Below are 22,805 nucleotides of genomic sequence, written 5' to 3'. Positions count from 1 at the left end.
GCTACTAATCGGCGATCACTCTTTGTTCGCACATTTTGACGCTGCCTGTGTGCAGCAAGTATACATAATTTGAATTCAGTTACCAATAAACCTCTGCGCTGTAAATACGTTTAATAAAGGAAATGAAAAATTTAAATAATTGGCTTTCCGTAATGGCTGGGAAATTTTGTTCAGTGTTCTGTTTTTTTCATTCACCTTTTTTTTTTTTTTGTATTTGTATTTATTCTGATCAATAATTCCATTTATTTAGGCGTTTTTATTTATACATTATATACTATACTAGTCTATTACATTGATTTATTTATTTAGGTCGAAATGTTCTCCTGTTGTCGACGAAGACGAAGTCTGGTCAACAGATGTCGACGGTGCAGAACGGCTGTATTTTGTGGACTAGTTGGTCGGCTTTGGGGTCAATCGGCTCCACATCAGGATCACCGCTCGCCAAGAAATCTAGATTTCAAAACTATACGTGGAGAGTTGGGTCAGCCGCAGGTTAGGACCAACAGGTCCAAGAGAGGAAAAGTCCCGTACGAGACACTGCAGTGGAGTGGGTGGTAAAAGCAACTCTGGCACAACCGGAGCGCACATACCGCGCATCGCAGAAGTCCGGAGTTGTAACGTTGCTGAGGGAAGAGATACGGAACGGTTTCCTTGAAATGATGCGGATGCTAAACGAAGTGTTAAAGCAAACCGAGGAAAGCCTGCGGCCTCTGCTGAAGTACTTGGATAGTCACGCAAAGGCTCAGGGCGGACAAGCCGGATAAGGATCTCAGGATCTAGAAGTGATTGATGGTGGAGCAAACGTACCGGCGGAGGACCACCGGAACTGCCGCACAGGCGACATCGGCCACCTGTTCTGGACTCTCCCGAAGTTGAGATCACCGGGATCGATGAACCGGATGGAAGCGACTAATCTGCACATACGCGGTGGACCGAAGACCGGAGAGCTGCAGAATTCTAGGACGACCCGCGAAGGTATACCAACGCAGAAGCTAATGATGGAAGCCGTTGCTTCCACGTTTACCGCTGGAAGGAGATGTTCGATGGCGAGCACGACAGGAATTCCGTGGAGGCTTTTGTTTTCCGACTGGAGTTCCTACAGCGTCAGCATCGGTATCCATGGGAGAAGATCTTGAGGAACTTCCATGTTCTCGTATCGGGAATAGCGAAGGAGTGGTATTGGGTTCACGTTCGCCAGTCCAAAGTGGACACCTGGGCCCAGTTGCGCAGGTCGCTTATGCAACGGTTCCAGAGCCCTTAGACGGAGCATGAAAGGATGCAAGAGCTGCCTGAACGCGAACACCAGCCGGAGGAAAGCGGAAACCAGACGATTACATCCAATCCATGTAGCAACTTGCCTCACGCCTGAAAAAAACAATGACGGAACGGCGGAATAGCGCGATACGTATACGAGAAGGAGGTGTTAATCGTTGATGGGCTTCGTTGTTGGACACGGTAAGGACTGCAGGGAGCTCATGGAAGGACTACGTGCTCCGGTTCAGTTTTACTTCTCTGTGGTACGGCGTCTGGAGAAGATCGGTCCATTATTAGACGCTTAGAATTGCCTGTGGATTATGGAGGGACAAGTAGGACAATATTTTTCCAACTTTTCCCTGACCTCGAACAAGCTGACTTCTTTAGAATCGATTTCTTGCGAGCGATCGGGTGAAGGAAGCAGGAGAAATCCATGTCAGGGAAATGAAGCACTAAGCCAACCTGCACAGTTCTGACCTTCAATGGAAGCCCTATCACCAATGCTAGATCGCACTGCTACCTAGGAGTTCATCTAGATCGGAGACTGACCTGGGGGGCCCACATCACGTCGGTCAAATCTAAGTCACTGGCGAAGCTAAAAAAGCTCGACTGGCTCTTCCACTCCAGCAAACTTCAAATGAGCTCTAAGGCTCTTTTAATCAAAGCCATTCTCGCTCCAACGTGGAGTTTTGCCATCCAGGTGTGGGGAACTGCCGCCAAATCCCAGCTTAATAGGCTCCGTGTGGTCCAGTCGAGAGCTGCACGTCACGCATCTGGGCTCCCCTGGTACGTGACGAACATAGTCATCGAAAGAGATCTGAAAATTACCCTTCTTGGGGATCAGATTAATTTCCACAGCAGCCGTTATGCCGACAGGCTTATGGCCCACCCGAACCGACTAGCAACTATCCTAGCTGATCCCATCTCCCTCCGAAGACTGAAGAGGGTACACCCCAGCGATCTCCTTACCCGGAGGATAACATAACATATTACATTTTCTTTTGTACTTTATAATTAAGATACCACTTGGTCTCATTTATCTTTATCACACATTAGGTTAAGTTCAGAGGAATTACTGAACGATTCCTTTTGAAACCATAATAAATAGAATTAGTGAATTAAAAAAAAAAAAAAAAAAAAAGAGGAGATGGACGAATCGAACGAGGAGCCTATACCGAGGTGCCTGTCGGCGCAGGAAAGGGAAGCCTTGAAAAAGGTAAAAATAAGTTCCTTACCATTGAACGGTATGGCTTAGGATTGTCTAGCTTGGAAAGGCATTCAATCGAGCTAGTCGAAGGAGCCGAGTCTTTAAGGATCGACCCTATCCCATGTCTCCAGCGAACCAAAAGTTCGTCGAGGATGAATTGGGCGTCCTCCAAACACGGTATGTAGTGTATCACGCCAAGGACATCCGGTTGCTATTTGCAGAATGGTAAAACAAAGTACCCAATGTCAAGGAAAAGACACTAGAATAACAAGATGCGTAACGGCCATACATTGGTTTGGCACTATGCAGCCACTTTTTTGGTGACGGCCAAAATTGATCTCTGTCCGCTCGCTTACGCCGAGAGCGTAAGAAATCTAAAAATAGAATAGAAGCTTGCTTGTGTGAGTAAAAACAATAGACGAGAACGTGTGTATGTGTGCGTACTTGAGCTAGAAGACGATTTTCGGACGAAATCAATTCTGATCGAATAAACGAATTTACATATTTGGATGAAAAAAATTTAAATTAATAATTCACGCCCTGACTATTATAATTTTAAAGTTTTTTAAATTCATTTTTTAAGATCGCCGCTCGAATTAGCTACCCTTTACATATTTATATTTATGTTGATAATTAATTATGTGAAATATATACATACATATAACATTTATTATTTACATAAAATCATAATGAGGAATTACTCTTTTATTTGGGCACTTAATGCTCAACAATACATTTTTTATACACATTTGTTTTTTATTATTTTTAAAAATATTTCAAAATCTTTAATGTGTTTTTTACAAATATTAAAAAAAATATCAGTTTTCCGAAGTATTACAAATTTATAAAATTAATAAAAATATGATAACAGTTTGTTTCAAAAGTCATATCTTGGGGCACGAAGTGCGGACACAAGCACTCAACAATCATTGCCTTATTAATTTTTCTCACGTCGCAAGCTGAATACTCTAATGACAAATATTCTAATATAAAGTCATTTGTGAAATTTATTGTGGTATATTATGTACATAGATTCGGTTATTACTATTTTTAAGCTATATTTGAATAATAATAACGTCAAGGCACTGCAAAATAAGAATTTTTTACATGGTACCAATTGATCAAAAATAATATAGATTTAAAATCTACGAATTTTGTCAAATTTACAATGCATGTGCACACATACAGTTGTCTGCTTTCACTGCATGCGTAGAACAGCTTTTCGCTGTATCGCTCTCCGCTTTCTCTCTCTCAAACAAAAAGGCTCGAGAGAGCCTGGAGCCACCTCTAGAGGCACGGCGAAAAAATCGTGTACCAAAAAATTGTATGGCGTTACGCATCTTGTTATTCCAGTGTCTTTGGTCAAGGGAACCAATCAAATATACTTTCCGTTCAGCGTGGGCTCCACGTAAGGCACCGTTCGAACTGCCGAATACATCAGTGCCGCGTTGATTCCCGTTCTCCAAGCTTCCAATTATTTCATCGTTCTGGTAAAACTCCGTGTAGCGCTTGTCGAAATCTTTGGTTGGTGTTGCATTTGGATCGATAGGTATTGCGATAGGGCGATGATTGGGTGGCGCCCCCCTTTGGGAATCCTGTTGGACGATTTGACCGTTTGGACCGTTTGCTCCGGGATTACTCTAAAATGGCCTGGTTTATGTCCCATGACCCAAGTCGGGAGAGCATTACGAATATGGCGGGGACCAAACTGTGTTCAAACTGTGTTTGAAATTAATAAACAGTAAGTTCAAAAGTCTAGTTTCACGCGAAGGTATTTATTTTTACAATTTTCCCTGTAATAACCAGGATGCCTACATAAAGAGACCCTGGTAATCGTGCATTGGAAGTCAGGAAAATATATATTTAGTGGAGCCAGTCTACCTCTCTTGACTCCTGTAGATTCCTTGGACAGTCTGAAGGAATTGAACGCCACACACATTTTCAACGGCCGCCAACTGCTGTTGTTAAAGCATATCGCACCCGGAAAGTTTTGGGATAATTTGGTTATCGTAAATAGAGTGATTTTCAGCTGATCGCGATTTCCGCCGATGGCCTACACCTCGGCTTGAGTTTCCGTTTTATTTCTGAGAGTGAGATTTTTTTTTGCTGAAAATATTATTAGAGTGAGTTTTCCTCGACACAAAACGGTGCGCGGGTTAAGTTCTGCATGTGTTTTCCAGGCAGAAATTTAAGCTGGGAAAATCTTTGCTTGGCGTAACCATCGCGCAGCAGCATCACCGCCCAGACCCCAAGGTTCGACTGGGGCAGCCACAGGTTAGTGGATATCGGAGGAAAAGTGAACTGTTAGTTGAGAGAAAAGAACAGTCAGGTCGTCTAGTGAAGCGCCCTTCCCATCGAGGGGCAGAAGAAGAGAAGCAGCAGCGGGACCACAGTCGGCGATAAGTCGAGACCGTGGGATGAGTATTTAAGTTAATTGCCAAAAAATGCATAACTAAAGAGTACCCCAAAGTGAGGTTAAAAGCGCGGGAAAAAATTAGCGGGATTAGGAGTCCAGAATACACAGTGCCCGATGAAGTGAACATGGGAAAAATCTAAAAAATATGTGAAAAAGCAGCCTTGTCTGTCAGAATGGCGGTTTAGGGATTTATAAATTTTCCGCTGTAACCCTACAGCGGAAAATATTTTAATTGTTTTTAAATTGAACTAATTTTAGTATTTAATATTTTTATTTTATATAAGCTAACCTAATCTAATTATTTTTCTAAGATGAGTTCATTTTCAGAGAGTGCGCGCTTAAATTTTCGGGTAAAATTTGGAAATAATGAATTATTAGTCAGCACCATGAATACAGAATATATTTCTTAGAACTTAAATACTGACCGGACATAGGGTATATTAATTTGCTTCCTCCAATTTTGTATGCTAGCTCCTCTATTCTGTTGTTGTAAGCACGCTCAATTTCTTGGTCTTATTCATTATTTTATGTAACGAAAAGGTATCTGTACAAGCAAGACCACCACACCCAACGCCATGAGCTAGAGCCGGCCTCTAAAGCATGCACCAGCAGGTACAGATACTCTCGTCTTCTATCACTATATTTCGTTACACGTTACAGGTGTTAATAGTCAGCCTAGTCAGGCAGAGTGCGCGCAAGAAGCGAAGCTATAATATGGGGCGATAAACCACGTTATGCATTTTTAAATGCAATTGCTCGAAAGATGTCAGAGTGAGAGCGAAGCGAGTTGCGAGCTCAAGCGATAAAGCGAGAGAGCATTTGTTCTTGTTGTTTTGTTGTATTCTGTGCCTTAATTACCGTGTATTTTCAAAACACACGTTTTTTTGGTTATTATTAATTTTTGGCATGGCAGTCTTCGTCAAACGACTACTAATTTAAAGTATAATAAAAAGTCGAAATAGACATACACGCTTAGTTACAGAACTTTTCTGCGTGATTTCATAAGTCATTATATAAATTATTGAATTGAATCTATTGCAGTTAAGGGGGTGGATGCCATTTCTTTTAGGTAATAGTTCCTCGTCCGTATCCATCACGTTCACATTAATAAAGAGAGCAATGTAGCTCTATCGAAAAGAGTTAGAGTTTCTCGCAAAGCTCTCACTCTGCCATTTTCTCGCTTTGCACATAGCTTTTCTCTTCGCATCGCTTTTCGCGCGAGTTATCGACCCATCGGTACCATACACCACCCCTCCCCCTAAGCCACAACGCTCACACACATTATTAGTTTGGTATATTGTGAGGAATTTGACTAATACGTAGAATATGACTGGCGCCAAAGTGCGTTGTCGCGCTGTCGCCGAGTGTAGTCCAGCTGGCGTGTGCGAGGCGTAGATCGATGCGCGGGTAGAAAATGAGATCAGTAGGATTATTTATGTCGAGGTATAAAGACAGCAGGCAGTTGATAGCCAAAAGCAAACACAACAGCAAGAGCCTTTTTCTTCTCGAAAACTTCACAGCGACAATATCAAAAGCGAAGCCCAAGTCAACCTCGACCCACCTACAAACTGCATTAATACCTACCGTTCGACTCCCCGGAACGTTTGGGTTTGTTAGGCAAAATGCAGTTTAGAGATCCATTCCCGCGTCTATCTGTGGACTCTGCATCCGCACGCTTCCATATTCCACTGTGCATATTATGAAAGTATGTATGAAAGTTCCTTCCCAGTCCCTGCATTTTTCGTATCCCCGTCATATCTCAGCAAGTGTTTTCTCGTCCATACCTATTTATTGGAGGATCGGCGTTCGTAACCAAATTATGTTTTAATACTAAGCCTGTGTCACGAACTGCAACGACTAGCTCAGAGATTTGTGCGTTCGTCCCACCAAATTTATGATTTGTGTGATTGCCCGACCAAGGAAAAGCAAATGGTTCTTATTATAGTCGATTTATGGCTGACTCCTCCGATGATTGCGTTGCTCCGCGGCGTCTCTCCTGCAACGCCTTGCCTTCGTTGTCCTGCCCTGACAACGAACGACGTATGGCCCCGGCAAGGATTAGGATTTTATGGGGCAGGGTGTATCGTCCACGGGCCAGGCACGCTCGGCCTGGGAGCATCTTTGCCGACCACTGACTCAACTGTCCCTTTCGAACACGCCAAGTCCTTGTCGTCTCTTCCGGAGGACCACCTTCCGGCTGGAACGGGTTTAGGATGTTATGGGGCAGGGGTATTGTCCACGGGCGAGACAACTCTCGGCCTAGGACCACATTTGCTGACCACTGACTCCACTGACCCTTTCAGACACGCCAGGTCGTTCTCCTCCACTCCCAGGATCACTTGATCACGACGCTTCCACTGTTTGTTCTTTAAGCGCGTTCTCACACCCGAACTCCTTCTTTCGACGCTCCGTCTCACTACCTCCTTTCACGCGCGGTCTGGTTGACTAACTCCTTCTCCTCCGCCTTCAGACTCCTTTCCGACTGCGCAACTGCGCGGACGCGTCCTGACCGCGCGACTCGCGCTGTACTCTCCTCGACTATCCTCCCGTACGTACGGCTCCTCGCGTGTTCTGACTGACTTCCCCGGGCTGCACTTGCGCCGTCCCTTTATAGGCCGCAGGGATCCCGTTATATTCCCTTTTGCGCACGGCCCGCTCAGGTACAAGGTCCAACTCATGTACCGTTAGTTCACGATGCGTCCTTTTTGTGCATGTCCCGTTACCGGTCGACCTCCGTGCCCTTGGCCTGCTCGAGTCCCGGGTCCGTTAGCGGTACCGTTAGTTCACGGTCTCTCCGCTTTGCCGAGGTCCAAGGTCCAGCGTGGTACCGTTTGACCTAACCGCCCTTGACTTTTTCTGCATCGCAGCCGTCTACGCTCTTGCTAGGCCGCTCCCCCGCACCCAGATTTGTGAGGAGTTTTAAGACTCCTCACACCTGGTCCCGTATAATATAGAGTATTGCGCATACTTAACTCTGTTCTCTTGTAAACAATTGATTAAGTTGGGGGCTTAAGTAATTTTTATACCCGTTACTCGTAGAGTCAAAGGAGGTATGTAACAGACACGTCGAGACCTCAGGATTTATAAAAGCTAGAAGGTTGAAATTCAGTATAATGATACTAGGGAAAAAGACGCAGCGCATGTTTGTTAAGCCATGTTGCCACGCCCACTCTAACGCCGCACAAAACTGCCACGCCCACACTTTTAAAATATGTGTTGATATTTTATTATATTTTTATTAATCTTCGATCGATCCTTTACTACAAATCGCCCAAAACATTCACGCCAGCACTTCAAAACAATTTTTAAATATTTTCTCATTTTATTCCCCAAAATAAACACAACGGATTAAATTTCGCATCCGCATTTACACTAGCTGAGTAACGGGGAATTAGTATAAGCCTAAAAGCAACGAAAGCATGAATGTCGCTAAAGTCTAAAATAACATCAACCTTTGTTAAGGGTCGACCTCGAACCAAACCAAAAAGTTAACAAAATCGTAGCTCATTATATTTTTATTAGTGTTCTAAATTTCTATCGATCCTTTCCTACAATTCGCACAAAACGGTCACGCCCACAGAGTATTCTTTATTTAACTTAATTTTTGGCACAAATTCGTAATTTGCATTAAATTTATTGAGTCTGTAGGTAGAGGAGTAACTTCTCTTGACAGCGACTCAAGTTCAAGTTCCTGTCCTTCCTATTAATAGACTTCCCACCCCGGATGCTTAATGAGTCACTTCATCTATACGTGGTACAGAATCAAACCGCATTTAGAATGCCTCACCCGGGTGGGTTTCAAAAAATCCACGTCAAAAATGATGGCGAAAAATCTCAGTTGGAAAATATGGCTGCATATGGCGCAACTTTAAAATGAAATTGACAACACTGTCAAGTAGCTGTCTGGCCTTTCAACCTCTCACAGCTTTGCTTACATTCTCCGCTTTCTCTTGTAACGCATGCAAAAGAAAAAAAGACGGGCAGTCCCTGAACCCCTTAAAGAACAACAATACGGAAAATCCACACAACAGCGGACTTGGGGGAGCGTTGAAAAATCCCGCGTAAATTTTCATGAATACACAGACAATACACAGAACAGTGCACAAATTGTCGGCAGTATGGACATAACAGATCTTAGTGTTCCCTAACAATGAGTATTTTAAAACACTAAAATCAAAATGTACATTCGGAATCGGAATCAAGACAGTAGAGCAAATAGGCCGAGAGACGCGAAGTGGTCGTCGGTTCTAATAACGAAAATTCTAATAACGAAATTGAGCAGTCGGTGCCGAGATCTCAAGCGTAACACATTGAACCACACATTTTTGCACACTAATTAAAGTTTAAAATCGCACACACATGTTTTGCTAAATATAAATCATATAATACACAAAAAAAACAGGCTTCTTGCTCAAGAATGTTTTCACGACATAATCTTTAATTTCTTGAACGAAAAGCACACCGATCAATTGGTTAAGGCAGAAACACAGCAGAAAATATATGTTTCAAATATGCAGATATAAGGGACTTTTATTTACTCTCGAAAGCAACACGAATTATTACAATAACCAACAGTGACCTTACAACGGGGTTCCACGTTCTATATTAACAGTCATCTAGGAAGCAGAACAATTATCCTAATTACAGATCGCATCTAAAACCGCATTCAAACTTTCAAAGTCAAAACAAGCTACAATCGTAGCATATTGCATTACGTTTAAAGTTTAATTGATATAGCTGTGACAACAAAATATTTTACAGCCTAATAACTGCAAAACCGCATTTGGTTATCAGTCCTGATAACTTTTTAACGTTTTGCAAAAATATGTTTGTGGCGTGATTGGCTGATCGACATTCTCAAATCAATTTTCTAAGGAGGCTCTAAATCATGTAAAAGAAAAGGCACAACGAAAATACACTCGGAAACGGTCGCCCACCAGCATAATGTATCTCTTGTGGAAGGCTCACCCAAATCTAAGCGCGCCAGCCGAGGGAGTTATCCCTATTACAAACTCTACAGGCAGTTATTCTAGAAGCGAACCAGTGAAGCTTAACACTTCCAAAATGTATTGAAGGCAAGCCCTACTTATAAATTTGCCCTACTCTCGCCGATAATTTGATCTGAAACTAAGACATAACGGACTATCCATCCAAACCATCCGGACAAAGGTTTTTCCTTCTGGTCAGAGGTATTTCTAAGCAAGCCCCCAAAGATTGGAACGATTTTGGAGTTTAAAGACAATTCATAAAATTCATGAATGAAATATGAAGTTATGAATATAATTCAAAATAATTTTCAGATAAACATAGTATTGATAACCAAGATAATTACTTGTTAATTCATGGATTGAATATATTCAAAATATCGTAATATACTAGGATTTTCCATATTATATCTAGTATATGGGGAACAGAATTACTGCTTCACGTTCATTTTTCAGACGTTCCGTTTCCTTCTCTAACCCACCGTCGCTATTTTGACGAAAATAAATGGAATACCCAAATTTTGCTGATACTCGATACATTAATATATCGAAAACAGAAATTTTCCGATTTGATTAAATACAAAACGTTTAAGGTGAAGACTTTGCAAATAAGATTATCTCGATTTCATTGATATTTACTTACTTTTCCTAAAGGTCCTACCAAGGGCTATACTTCCTATTACGTTAAATTACCTTTGTAGTATTTTTTTTATAAATATTTATAATAAAATTATTTTTGAACTAAAAAAAATTACAGTAAATGTATGCAAGTACAGCCTATAAGTAGAATTTTATGCTCATAACGTTAGCTTGGTAAGGCATCGAAATTTTTTTATTTTAAAGGACAGTGACAATTGAGTTCTTAACCTCTTATAATTTCTTAGAAAGGTTACAAGTTCTACAATATGGGTGCCTATTTGTCCCATCCGAAAACGGATAAAACATCAACCGATCAGTTTAATGAATTGTTAGTCGTTGGAGCTAGCTCAATGCAGGGATGGCGGAACAGCCAAGAGGTAAATTAATATGTGATTCCTTTCATAAAAACACAGTATTACGATTTCGTCATGTTTCAGGATGCACATAATTCTATTTTAAATTTTGACAAAAATACATCGTTTTTTGCTGTGTATGATGGTCACGGCGGAGCTGAGGTAGCGCAATATTGCGCTGACAAGTTACCACATTTTCTTAAAAACCTTGAAACCTACAAAAATGGACAGTTTGAAGTGGCACTCAAGGAAGCATTTTTGGGATTTGACAAAACGCTGCTTGATCCATCGATAGTCGGCATACTAAAAATATTGGCTGGAGAACATAACTTCGTAGATGCTGAAGCGGACGATTACGAAGACGAAGATTTAGCTGAATTGCAAGAGGAAAGCAATTTGCCACTAAATGAAGTTCTGGAAAAATACAAAGGTCTTCCGCAAAGACCAGATTTGGATCTTAAGAGTTCTGACCATAGAGACAATTTTAAAATGCGCTCTCCATATTGTCGCGGGCGCCGAGCTGCAGCATTAGCTGCGGAAGCTACTAACAAAGCTGTAATGGACCCCTCTGCAAAGCCCGATGGTTCTTCTACTTCCGCAGCAGCTGCTGCAGCAGCTCTATCCGCCGATGGCTTAGTTAATTCCCGTAATCTGAGCAATGTTGTAAATCCTAAGGCTGAGGCTGCCGACAATACCACTAGCAGTATCAACGATTTATCCACCAAGAGTGCTGCATTAAAAGATGATTCCATTAATGACCAAAATGAGGGTTCGAATGGAACCGGTTCTAAGAGTACGTTGGTTTCCTCTAGTAATATAAAATTATTCGCTACTGGTTCTAACGACATGACCGAAGTAAATCAGTCCTCGAAAAACGAGTTCACAAACTCATCTACCAGCAAAGAATTTGAAAGGAATATAAACAGCTCCCAAGAGGATGAGTTCACAGACGATGATGCGGACTATGAAGAAAATGATAATGTCAAGAGTCCTGATACTTCATCCGCAGAAAGCTCTGACTGCACTGAAAATGATGACGACGGTGACGAAGATGTAAGTTATTAAAAAACTAAACATATATACTTAACTTACTTTTTTGCAGGGTAATGAGGATAGTGATGATGAAGAGACTGATGAAGATCAGATGGCTAATGACAATTTTTGTGCAAATATGATTGAGGAGCCTGGCAAAGATAGTGGATGTACTGCAGTTGTATGTTTGTTGCAAGGTCGGGACCTTTACGTGGCAAACGCAGGGGACTCGCGATGTGTTATATCACGCAGTGGACTAGCCATTGAAATGAGCATCGACCACAAGCCCGAAGATGACGAAGAAGCCTCGCGCATAATAAAGGCAGGTGGTCGGGTTACACTTGATGGACGCGTAAATGGAGGCCTTAATTTGTCTCGAGCCCTTGGGGACCACGCCTATAAAACGAACGTAACCCTACCAGCTGAGGAACAAATGATATCTGCCCTACCTGACATCAAGAAACTCATTATCACGCCAGAGGACGAGTTTATGGTACTGGCCTGTGATGGTATATGGAATTATATGTCCAGCGAGGAAGTCGTAGAATTTGTACGTTGCAGAATAAAAGATAACAAAAAATTGTCAACGATTTGTGAAGAGGTAAAGATATCTACTGATAACACAAACATGTTAATAACCATGCAAAATTTCAGCTTTTTGATAACTGTTTAGCTCCGAATACAATGGGTGATGGGACTGGATGCGACAACATGACTGCTGTAATCGTCCAGTTTAAGAAAAAGCTGCAAGAGCTGCAGTCTACCATTCCTCCAAATCAAACTGAAGATAAGTTACTTAAGACATCTGAAAATGTTTCACATAGCTTAAATGATCACAGTGCGCCTAAGCGATGCGCATCACAAAATGCGGATACTGACGACGAAATTCTTGAAAAAAACAACTCTAAACGATTAAAAACTGATCTGGAACCAGAAAACATAAAAGGCAGAACCCCATCACCGAACAGTCAGAATGAAGATCCTGACAAGAAGGCCATTAAGGAAGTTACTATAATTGTTTCTTCATCCTAATTTACTTGACATTCGGAAGTGCACTCATCTTAATTCACATTTAATCGTAACATGCATTTTAATTGTAGACATTTAAGCTTGTAGATCGAAGTGCGAAAAACTGTGCCACTTTTCGAAATGATATTGATGACAGGTTTATGCAAACAAATATTCTTTCATAAGAACATATATTAATTATATTTTAAGAAATATTTATATTTCTTTCTCGTAAATTGCTAAATAAAATCGAAATGAAATAAATCTTTTATTTATAAAGCAAAAATGTTTTAAACGTCATTTATTACAATATATGTTTTTAACCAAATACATTTAGTTGCAAATGTAAGACTATTGAATCAACTCAGGCTTAGTTCCAGCGAGTGTTATGTTTTAGATGTCCCTGTAAAGTAAAGTCAATGTCCCCATAAAGGTCTTGCCAAGGGACAATGAGGGACAACCGCGCCTCGCTACGAAACGAGCAAAGGTCGCTGGAATTTCTCAGTTGTAAGATCGTAGGCTGGTTGCAAATGGATCGCATTTTCGTCACCAGATTCTAAAAATACTCAAATCAATTATTTTTTTGTTAAATCAAAAATGTTTCTGAAAAAATTAAAACAAGTAGCTTTATTATTGGAGAAATTTGTTGTGTTGTCTTACAAAATAATGCGTCTGACATAGGTAAGCAATCATTCTCTAAAATTGGTCTATTATCTCTTCAAAATTCCCTACATTTTAACATTTCCAAGTAATATGGCTGTCCAAGGGCCATTACTAAAAATAAAACAAAAGAGAATGCTATAGTCGAGTTCCCCGACTCGAGTTACCCGTTACTAATGGGAATGCGAACAGATCTCAGAATTTTCCTGGGATACCGATAGATATTGGGGAATAAGATGTGAAAAAATGTAAAAATTGTTTAATAATGTCGGGGTGTGCGTTTTGTACATGAAAGGAGGGGCGTGGCTAGTGTTTTTGGTATACCGATAAAAATTTGAAAGACAAACAATAAAACGAAGAAAAATCTAAACATTTTTCATATGTGTGGAGGTGGCAGTTTTGGGCGGTTTCAGGGCGTTAGTGGGCGTGGGAAATAGTTGTTTGGCAAATAGACAGAAATTTAAGATACTAATAGAATTGTGAAAAAATATCCAAAAAATTTTCAAAAATGTGGGTGTGGAAGTTTTGGGCGGTTATAGGGCGGCATGCGCCGGCGCTTTGTGTATGTCTCTAGAATTTGTATGCTTAATCTAAACCTTCTAGTTTTTATTGTTCCTCAGATCGAGACGTTTATACGGGCATGGCCAGATCGACCCGGCTATCAATCCTGATCAAATACATATATACGTTATATGGTCGGAAACGCTTCCTGCTACTGCCTGTTACACACTTTTTAACGCAGTAACGGGTATCAAAATAGCGTCGGAAAGATCGTCATCTATGCGGTTCTCCGGCGTAGCAGCAGCAATCGCGATGATTTTGAGCATAGTTGATTGGAAAAATACACGTGAATTAGCTTTCACAAACCCCACTTATGTTCCCATGAGACCTAGTGTTATTGCTGATAACACTGCCCTGTCCCTGTACGTCTTATACCCTAAAATGGTTTCACGAATTGTTAAGAAGTCTATACACGGCTTAATGGAGCAGAACACCAGATAAAGCTAAAAAGAATGGTAATTATACCCGTAACTCGTAGAGTAAAAAGTAGACTAAATTCGTTGAAAAGTAGAAAAAAAAAAAGTGAAAAGTTGTACATTTTTGACAATTTGTTGGATAGTTTTATAATTCTCTTTAATTTCTATCGATTTTGCCACGCCCACACTAACGCCCTAAAACCGCCTAGACCTGACACACCCACATTTTTGAAAAATTGTTGGATCTTAATTTTATTAGTCGCTGAAATTTCTATCGATTTCCCAAAAAAAGCTGCCAAACCGATCACGCCCGCACTTTTGAACAATTTTTAAATTTTTTCTCATTTTAGCAGCCGCTTCGTCAAAAATGAACACTGATCCTGCAGACAATCTCCTAATGCATTTATTTCGCGTATATGTTTCTTAGGTTTCCTCATTTCTTTCCAAAACTATTGAATTCGCTGAGCGCTTAGAGACCTTTTTCCAGTTGCTTCGTTGTCGCTTAAATCAAGGTATTTTGATTTATCAAAGTCCACATCCTTGTGAAAATTTATAGGGTTATGCTGATGTTTTGCAGAATCACTTCGTCCCCCTTTCGTTTGCCATGGAGTCTAGACTGGAGATTGCGGACGGGTTAGGATAGTTTGCTGCTGTTGAGAGAGCACGCAAAGCCTTCGGCTTGTGTTGCGGCATCTGCGTGCTCACTTGGCGGTTTTTTGACAAGCATTTAGCACAATTTGGCTTAGTAAGTAGCAATACACGCAGAGATCGGCCAAACAGTCCTGATAGCGATGACCTTCTCTCTGGCAATTCCAGCAGATCAGAGCCAACGCTCCTATCTCTCCCTCGACTTCTTCCTCGTCGCCGGTATCTACTAAAAGACGGTCATCTTCCAAATAGGACTCCCTTCTTCGACATACCTCGCGCAGTTGAGAGACACAGGTTATGTCTTTATTTAAGATCCAACTTGCTGTTTGTCAGGGGCAATACGTTAATGGCGTTAAAGAAGTCCTCAAAGGATTCATTGTTTCCTGTCATCTTTGTATTGTTTGCGCAAAGCTGAACACAAATTTTCCCAATTTATAGTTCTAACCGATTTGTGGTGTGACCAAAAAAATCTTTTGATTTTCCACCAAACAAAAAACTAACATTCTTGCACATGAGCTGGAAATTTCCTTCTAAAGATTCGTTTTACATGGCTTCCACCTGATAAATAAATTTATCTACTGATAGGCCCGTTCATAATCGGGCCAACCTTGGTCACACTTCCAGCATTTCTTCCAAAGGATGAATTGTTGGAATGTGTCTCCTACCATGTGTAAATTATGAAATTGCGTATTCCCGCGTTGATCCAGAGACTTCTCTAACGGCCGGTAGCGGTGGTTGGACGTCTTGCGTCAGGGTCTTCTACTGAAGATTACGTTGGAGGGCTTGACTTCGCCCCCTTAGGTATATTGACTAGCCTTGTGGCGTAGCAATTTAGATAATAAATACAATTATTATTTGCGGCTTTAAGCCGGAGCACGTTCTGATTTATTCGGATACAAAACTGAGACTCAAGAGTTGACAAAACATAGAGCTAAGTTTACCCTAACAGCAATGCATCGCGCCAACAAGACGAGTCGGCAAAGCCGACTCAGCATTCCTTGCAGCGTGAAGCAACACTCCGAATAAGAAGAGTCAGCTTTCCGTTGCCGGACGTTCTTTGCGCAGAGCGCTGAACTCAATTCTGGCGCGTCAGCATTCTATACATAGAGCTACTTAGTTGCTATGCATTATTATGTTAAGCGTTGTTAACTACTCCCCCCTCAAGTTTATGACCGTCCTCGGTCATGTTGAATGTGTCGATGGTACGCTGTATCTCCATGGAGGCTCGTCTTCTCCTTAATGCCAGATAAAGTGCGAAGGAGCCAATTAAACCAAGGTTTAGGACCACACCAGCTACGAACCAGAGTTTAGGCGGACCTTCAGATTCCACGTCATCCTTAAAGCTTTGGATGGAGAGCAGGTTCTCGTTATTCATCAGGTGTAGCAGAGGGATGCTGAGCACGGGGTCGTGCCCGACGATGTTAAGTAATGGGAAGCGCGCAATGCCTGGCTGCTTGCTTAATTCTTTCCGTAGGTTCACGAATTCGGAGCCATTGATGGTCGCCGTTCGCTCGAAGGTCACCAGGTGGGTTCCCTCGAACCTCCGTGGCATCGGGAGTACCAGCCACTACCTTTAAAGCTGTACCTAGGAAATCTAGACTCCTGGCAATCCTATGATGGACCTTAAGGACGGACAACAAAGTTCTAAGCTTTCCGTTGCCGGACGTTCTTTGCGCAGAGCGCTGAACTCAATTCTGGCGCGTCAGCATTCTATACATAGAGCTACTTAGTTGCTATGCATTATTATGTTAAGCGTTGTTAACTTGTATCCATCGACTTGTCCTGCTTGGGTTGGTGGATGCTAGATTGATAAATTTATAATAAATAATTTTTAAAAAGTTTTAATAAGATACCTTGAAGTTGGTCGCCAAAAATAATTAATAATATTAATATTTATAACGAAGAACGTTAGTGGCCTGCTGGAATGTATCTCGGTGCAACGCACACTTTAATTTCTCGGCTGCACTCGTCGCTAGGAGTGGGTTAATTGTTGCACCTCGATTAAACATTATTACCCTATTTTATTTAGCATGCTGCGACAAACAAACTTCACGGATCCACACGGACATGGATCGCGACGTAGTGACATCCGGAGAGGAAAACAAAAAAATCAAACATAACACTCGCATATTAGACACACGCACACAAAACGCGACCACGAGTGGAGTTGTGGTCACCTGCTTCCCCTACCTATGGTCGTTCCTTCTTACTTTTGCATTGACCCCTTTATCCATTTCACCGGAGCTGCATCTAATTCTATTTTCAGAGTTCTCCTACTTTATAAAATCTAAATTAGGTTTATATTAAAAATTATATGTTATTTAAGTAAAGATTATAATATATATTAAAACCAAGACAGAATTCTTAGCCGAGCTCCCCGCTATCAGATACCCGTTACTCAGCTAGTGGGAACGCGACCGCGAAATTTCATTATTTTTTTAGGATATCGATATATGTATATTGAGGAATAAAATGAGGCAAAATTTATTAAATGGTTCAAGAGTGCGGGCGTGACAGCTCTAGGGCGTTAGAGTGGACGTGGCAAAAAGTTTTTTGGCAAATCGATAAAAATTTACAAGACTAATACAATTATGTATAAATATTTAATAAGTTTTCAAAACAAAAAAACTTTTTTAAAAAAAAAAGCGGCTGGTCTTGAATTTTTTTTTTTTTTTTTGCTAATCGAAAGAAATTTATAAGATTATGAAAATAAATCCAAAAATTTAGGGGAACTGTGGGCGTGGGAGTTCGACCGGTTTTAGGGCGTTAGAGTGGGTGTGGCAACATGGGTCAACAAACTTGCGCTGCGTCTAAGGAGTCAACTTTTAAAATGTTATAGTTTCCTCTCGACGTTCATACGGACGAACAGTCTGTTTTTCCCAGTTGTGCTCTATGTTGGTGTTTGTTGGTTCCACCGCGCTCCCAACATTAATATAGTTGTTGGTATTTGTGCTCTTGCCCACGCGTGCCCGGTACCAACTCCGGAATGTCGCCGAGGGGCTGGATGCCAGAACAGTTTCCAGCGTGAAATTGTCTTTACTGGTGCTTAAGGACCGATTTTTCGAGATGCGACGAAAATAAAGCAATAGCCTTGCTTACTAGGCCAAAGGAACAATGTCAATGCTTAATATTTCTTTCGCGGATAACATTAAATTAAGTTCTGTCTCAGATTTTTCTAAGCGATAATTGATTATGGATTTAAGAGGGATAAGACGATGTTTAAACATGAGATTTTTTCGTATACACCATAATTTCAAACGGAAGTAAATGCTATAGTCGGGTTCACCGACTATCAGATACCAGTTACTCAGCTAGAAAGACAGTATGAAATCTATACATATTGAGTATTTGAAATTTAAATGCCCAATTCAGCATGTAACGATCAAATGGCAAGCGACTTTGCTGTTGAATTGTATTTTGCTAGTTACGTTTCTGTACATAGTTTACGGAAAATCATCGTGTTGATGGGCTACTTCCACTTGTTCTCTCGGTAGCACCATTGGGACGCTATTCCAGTAATTGGGTTCATTTGCAGCTGGATGATGCGCCGCAATTGGGCCGACTGGCGCTCTTCGTTAAACGTCTCCGGCAGTTTTCCATAGAGAACGGTCTTCATAGATATCGATATGGCGATACCGATTGACACAAGCCACAAAGCGACGCCCAGACACAGCTTCCATTCGGGTGTAAAGTGCTGGAATTCTGCATAGGTTTGGCAGAAGCTATATCGGTATAATTGTTTCTTTTCATCCAGCGACAGCTTCTTCCAGTCGTCCAACTCCTTTTCACATAGGGCACACAACTCTGGGGTAACCTCCCGATATCGAATTGCCGGAAAAGGGCAGTCCGGGCTATCGAAGTATATGGGTCGCCCATTGATGCCATGACCAACGACCTGGCGATCGGCGACCATAAGCCGAATACCATCTCCTCCACTGGCAAACCGACGCCTGGTCATCTGGAAAAGTTTCCTCAATTTCATGCAGGGAAATAAGCTCATTTCGACGGCAGTGTACCTGTAATTATGCGCAAGCACTTGGTCGTACTGTACCTTGAGTGTATTTTATATTATACTCGCTTTTCAATTTGTTGTTTTTTACTTCATCCGGAAATTCGACAGTTGTGTTGCTCGTGTCGAATGCAAATGAAATTTCTCTAGTCTGTTAGTTGAAAAAAAAAAAAATATGACAGCTTCCTTATCTACAAACTAGATGTACTTTTTTAGTTCTCAATTGCAGTCAACGTGGTGTCCAAACACACAATGATAGTCTGCAAAGATGACTTCCATAAATACGAAATCAATGAATTTGCACTGTAGGCCTCCGATCATAACAAATAATCCACCAATCTAAAGGTAGCGAACAAACAAAAGGAATTACTTACCAACAAAAAAAAAACAAGAGACAGTGCTATGGTCGAGTTCCCCGACTATCAGATACCCGTTACTCAGCTAGTGTGAATGCGAATGCGAAATTTCATCATTATGGGATATCGATAGATATTGGGAAATAAAATGAGCAAAAATTTAAAAATTGTTCCAAACTGTGGGGGTGACCGGTTTGGTGAATTTAGGACGTTAGAGTGGACGTGGTAAAAATTTTTTTTGGCAAATCGATAGAAATTTACAAGACTAATAAAATTATCAAACATTTTTGAAAATTAGTTCAAAAATGTGGGCTTTGCAGTTTTGGGGCGTTATGAAGCGATAGAATAATAAAATTATGAAAAAATATAAACAATTTTTTGAAAAAATGTGGGAATGGCAGATTAAGCGCTTATATGGCGTTAGAGTCGATAGAAAGTCTATTAAAAATGTGAAAAATATCAACACTTGTATTAAAAGTGTGTGTGCGTCTTTGTCTCTAGAATCTATATGCTGAATTTAAAATATCGACGTTCATGCGGACAGACGGTCATCGACTTTGCTATTGATCCTGATCAAGAATATAAATACTTCATGAAACGCTTCCTTCTGCCTGCTACCGACTTCAAAGAATCTAGAATACCCTTTTACACTACGAGTGACGGGTGTAAAAAAGGTTTATTATTGGCATTGACAGTATAATTTCAAACAATTCAAATACTGTAAGCTAATATTATTTCCAAAAGAAAAATACTAAAGCCTTAATACATTTTCATATACAAACGCGTAGCTCTTATTTGTTTACGAGTCCTGTAGTTGTCAATAGCAACGCTACGTATAGTAAGGAAGTTAAACATTGTTACAATCGCAATAAGATGGAAGAACTTCAAAAAGTTGGTGTGTTTATAGATGAAATTTACACGGTCCGAGTTGAGCATCCAAACATCTCCAGTAGCAAAGTAATGTTTAAGGAAGAATGCTTTAATTACATCAAAGCATTCAGTATTTTTAAAAAGTTTGTGTTTGATTATTGTAATATATCTGAAACGTTTGCCAAAGATGTCGATAAGGAAAAACTGCGCGCTATTGGTACTCAAAATCAATTAAAAACGGCATTTATTCAGCGCCAGAATCAGCAGCAAGTCTATCAATATGAGATATTTGAGCAAACAGTAGAACTTGAACGCTTAAAAGGCGAATTACAGTTTTTACAGCGAATTGAAACTGAGCAACATGAAATAATAAACAATTTTTTTGTCAATCAATATTAAAATTAAATCTACGTAATCGTAGAGGTTTTTCTTATTTGGTTTATATTTTTTAAAAGGTTCTTACGATAGCATGTGAGACTGCATAATGGAACATTTGTGGTTGAACAATTATATTTCTTGCGATTCTCACAACCGCTTACAAAGCACACCTGTGAAAGAGGGGGTGTACGAGAGATTTGAGCTTTTAAAGGAAATTCGTAACCTGTGGGAACTAATACATAGTTGCCAGTTACAGCACTTATATAGGTTATTTTTGGATAAGAGGGCTGTTGTAAAGACTTATTGCGAATTGAAATTCGATCCCTGTTGGTTGCCTGTTTTTTTAACAACCGCTCCATTGTCTTTAATTTATCTTTTTCTCGCCGTTCGTCAGCTTGTTGCTTTCGTTTTTGAGATTTCAGCAGAGCTTTATGAATTTCCTCCGCAGTCTGCGGCTTTTCCTTTTCTTTATAACCACTTGGAAGAGCAATTAGCTCTTCTATAAATCCATTTATCTCAGAGTCCTGCGTCCGTTCATAAATAGCGCGTTGACGAGCTGTCATAAGTTTGGGGTCTTTTATCTTTTTTAGTTCCTCATCAACAACGTCTAGTTTCCCGGTTTCTATGGCTGTAAGCCATCGATCCTCTTCACTGGACGTATCACTGTTGCGTCTTCTTTTACCTTTTTTAGCACCCGTGTGAGGCAAAGTGTCATCATGTGCCAATTTTTTTGTGCAAATATTTCTTGTGCGTCTGAGCGGATGTTCATGAATATTTGAATTAGATGCAAGCCCATCCGTAGTGTAATGAAGATCTTTAGGGGTCAACGAATTTGACATAGACTCAGCAGAAAAGTACTCTGCATCCTTAGATCCTTTAAATAAATGGGGTTACATTTTAAGAAGTTACATTAGTTAGGTGATTGATATAAATTACCTTCTTTCACCATTTCAATTGAAATATACACGTTTTGTAGCAGCGGTTAATATCTTTTTGTATAAGAATTGGCTTAATGAGTATTTTGTTTGTTACATTTCAATTTTTTATAGAGCCAGAAAAATTGGATTGATCATACATCAACTAAGACGCTTATAGCCTAATTCCACGAATGACATCCCCATTAAACGGTTGGGAAATGTGTGTAATATCTCTGCCCACATGGCATAATTATTTTAAGCTGATAGATATTAACAATATAATTAAGTAAAAAAAATTGAATTGTGCACAACATAATTTTGTGTTCCCCTTGCTAAATGTCTTTAAACAATGCACAGAATACATCACAAAAGCATGTTTAGCTGTTGAGTTGAACCGATAACCGATGAAACTGTATAGTAAGTAAATATCGTTGCTTATTTTGACACTCCTATCTGACACTATATGTGCATATACAAACGAGTTCTAATTCTGTATGAAAAGCGCTTAAGGTAATAAATAAATAATGGATAAAATTTAATAAAATTACAAATTATTTGAATTTTTCGTCGGGTCGGGTTCAAAGATTTGTATGTTAGTGTCCAAGAAATTAAGAAAGAAAGAATTGGCATTCAGCATACAGATTCTAGAGACAAAGACACACACACGTGTTGATATTTTTTCACATTTTTATTGGTCTTGTAAATTTCTATCAATGTGCAAGACAACATTTTTGCCACGCCTACTCTAACGCCCTGAAAGTGCCTAAAACTGCCACTCCAACTCCTTGAAAATTTCCCGTTACTCTTCGAGCGTACTAAATTTTGTTGAATATGTTTTATGAGGTGCCATAAAGTTTAACTGTGCCTCCAAAGTTGGGATGTAAGCAAATAACAATTTTAGGAATTGCTGGTGGCAGGAAATTGCTGAGGAAGACTGCCAATATGCCACCATTTGGATTAAAATTTATAAAAATGCACAAGGAGATGCAGACTGACACCTACATACAAGCGCATGGCTACGGTGGAATGTTGTCCTCCTTAAGCAAAACTTTGTTTCCAACCTTGATTTTAGACGTATCGACGCGCCACTTGCTTC

At 40.4% G+C, this 22,805-nt stretch overlaps 4 protein-coding genes across 5 annotated transcripts; 2 read left to right on the top strand and 2 right to left on the bottom strand.

Annotated features, from left to right (window-relative positions):
- Positions 1 to 10,418: 10,418 nt before the first annotated feature.
- On the top strand, positions 10,419 to 13,158 carry LOC117136989 (probable protein phosphatase CG10417). 2 transcript variants are annotated; one of them, XM_033298163.1, is made up of 6 exons: positions 10,419 to 10,455; positions 10,620 to 10,675; positions 10,747 to 10,878; positions 10,939 to 11,907; positions 11,957 to 12,487; positions 12,541 to 13,158. In XM_033298163.1, the coding sequence occupies exons 3-6, from the start codon at positions 10,768 to 10,770 to the stop codon at positions 12,916 to 12,918; spliced, it is 1,989 nt and encodes a 662-aa protein (XP_033154054.1). In that variant the 5' UTR covers positions 10,419 to 10,455; positions 10,620 to 10,675; positions 10,747 to 10,767; the 3' UTR covers positions 12,919 to 13,158. The 2 variants fall into 2 exon arrangements, with proteins under 2 accessions (XP_033154054.1, XP_033154056.1); XM_033298165.1 differs by lacking the exon at positions 10,620 to 10,675 and having other exon boundaries at positions 10,421 to 10,455.
- Positions 13,159 to 18,555: 5,397 nt separating this feature from the next.
- LOC117138075 lies at positions 18,556 to 19,292 on the bottom strand. The gene is made up of 2 exons (XM_033299898.1): positions 19,257 to 19,292; positions 18,556 to 19,194 (listed from the first exon to the last, which is right to left on the bottom strand). Exon 2 carries the CDS (start codon positions 19,177 to 19,179, stop codon positions 18,649 to 18,651), a length of 531 nt encoding a protein of 176 aa, XP_033155789.1. The 5' UTR covers positions 19,180 to 19,194; positions 19,257 to 19,292; the 3' UTR covers positions 18,556 to 18,648.
- Positions 19,293 to 20,315: 1,023 nt separating this feature from the next.
- LOC117137533 (intraflagellar transport protein 20 homolog) lies at positions 20,316 to 20,813 on the top strand. Its single transcript, XM_033299020.1, has one exon. The coding sequence runs from the start codon at positions 20,418 to 20,420 to the stop codon at positions 20,811 to 20,813; it is 396 nt and encodes a 131-aa protein (XP_033154911.1). The 5' UTR covers positions 20,316 to 20,417.
- LOC117137532 (INO80 complex subunit B) lies at positions 20,642 to 21,854 on the bottom strand. The gene is made up of 2 exons (XM_033299018.1): positions 21,729 to 21,854; positions 20,642 to 21,666 (listed from the first exon to the last, which is right to left on the bottom strand). The coding sequence occupies exons 1-2, from the start codon at positions 21,739 to 21,741 to the stop codon at positions 20,822 to 20,824; spliced, it is 858 nt and encodes a 285-aa protein (XP_033154909.1). The 5' UTR covers positions 21,742 to 21,854; the 3' UTR covers positions 20,642 to 20,821.
- Between the last annotated feature and the right edge of the window lie 951 nt (positions 21,855 to 22,805).

The sequence above is a fragment of the Drosophila mauritiana genome, chromosome 2R (assembly GCF_004382145.1).
Source record: "Drosophila mauritiana strain mau12 chromosome 2R, ASM438214v1, whole genome shotgun sequence".
Taxonomy (NCBI): Eukaryota; Metazoa; Arthropoda; class Insecta; order Diptera; family Drosophilidae; genus Drosophila; species Drosophila mauritiana.
The sequence above is the reverse complement of the archived record's forward strand: the minus strand, read 5'-3'. Positions and strand labels throughout refer to the sequence as shown.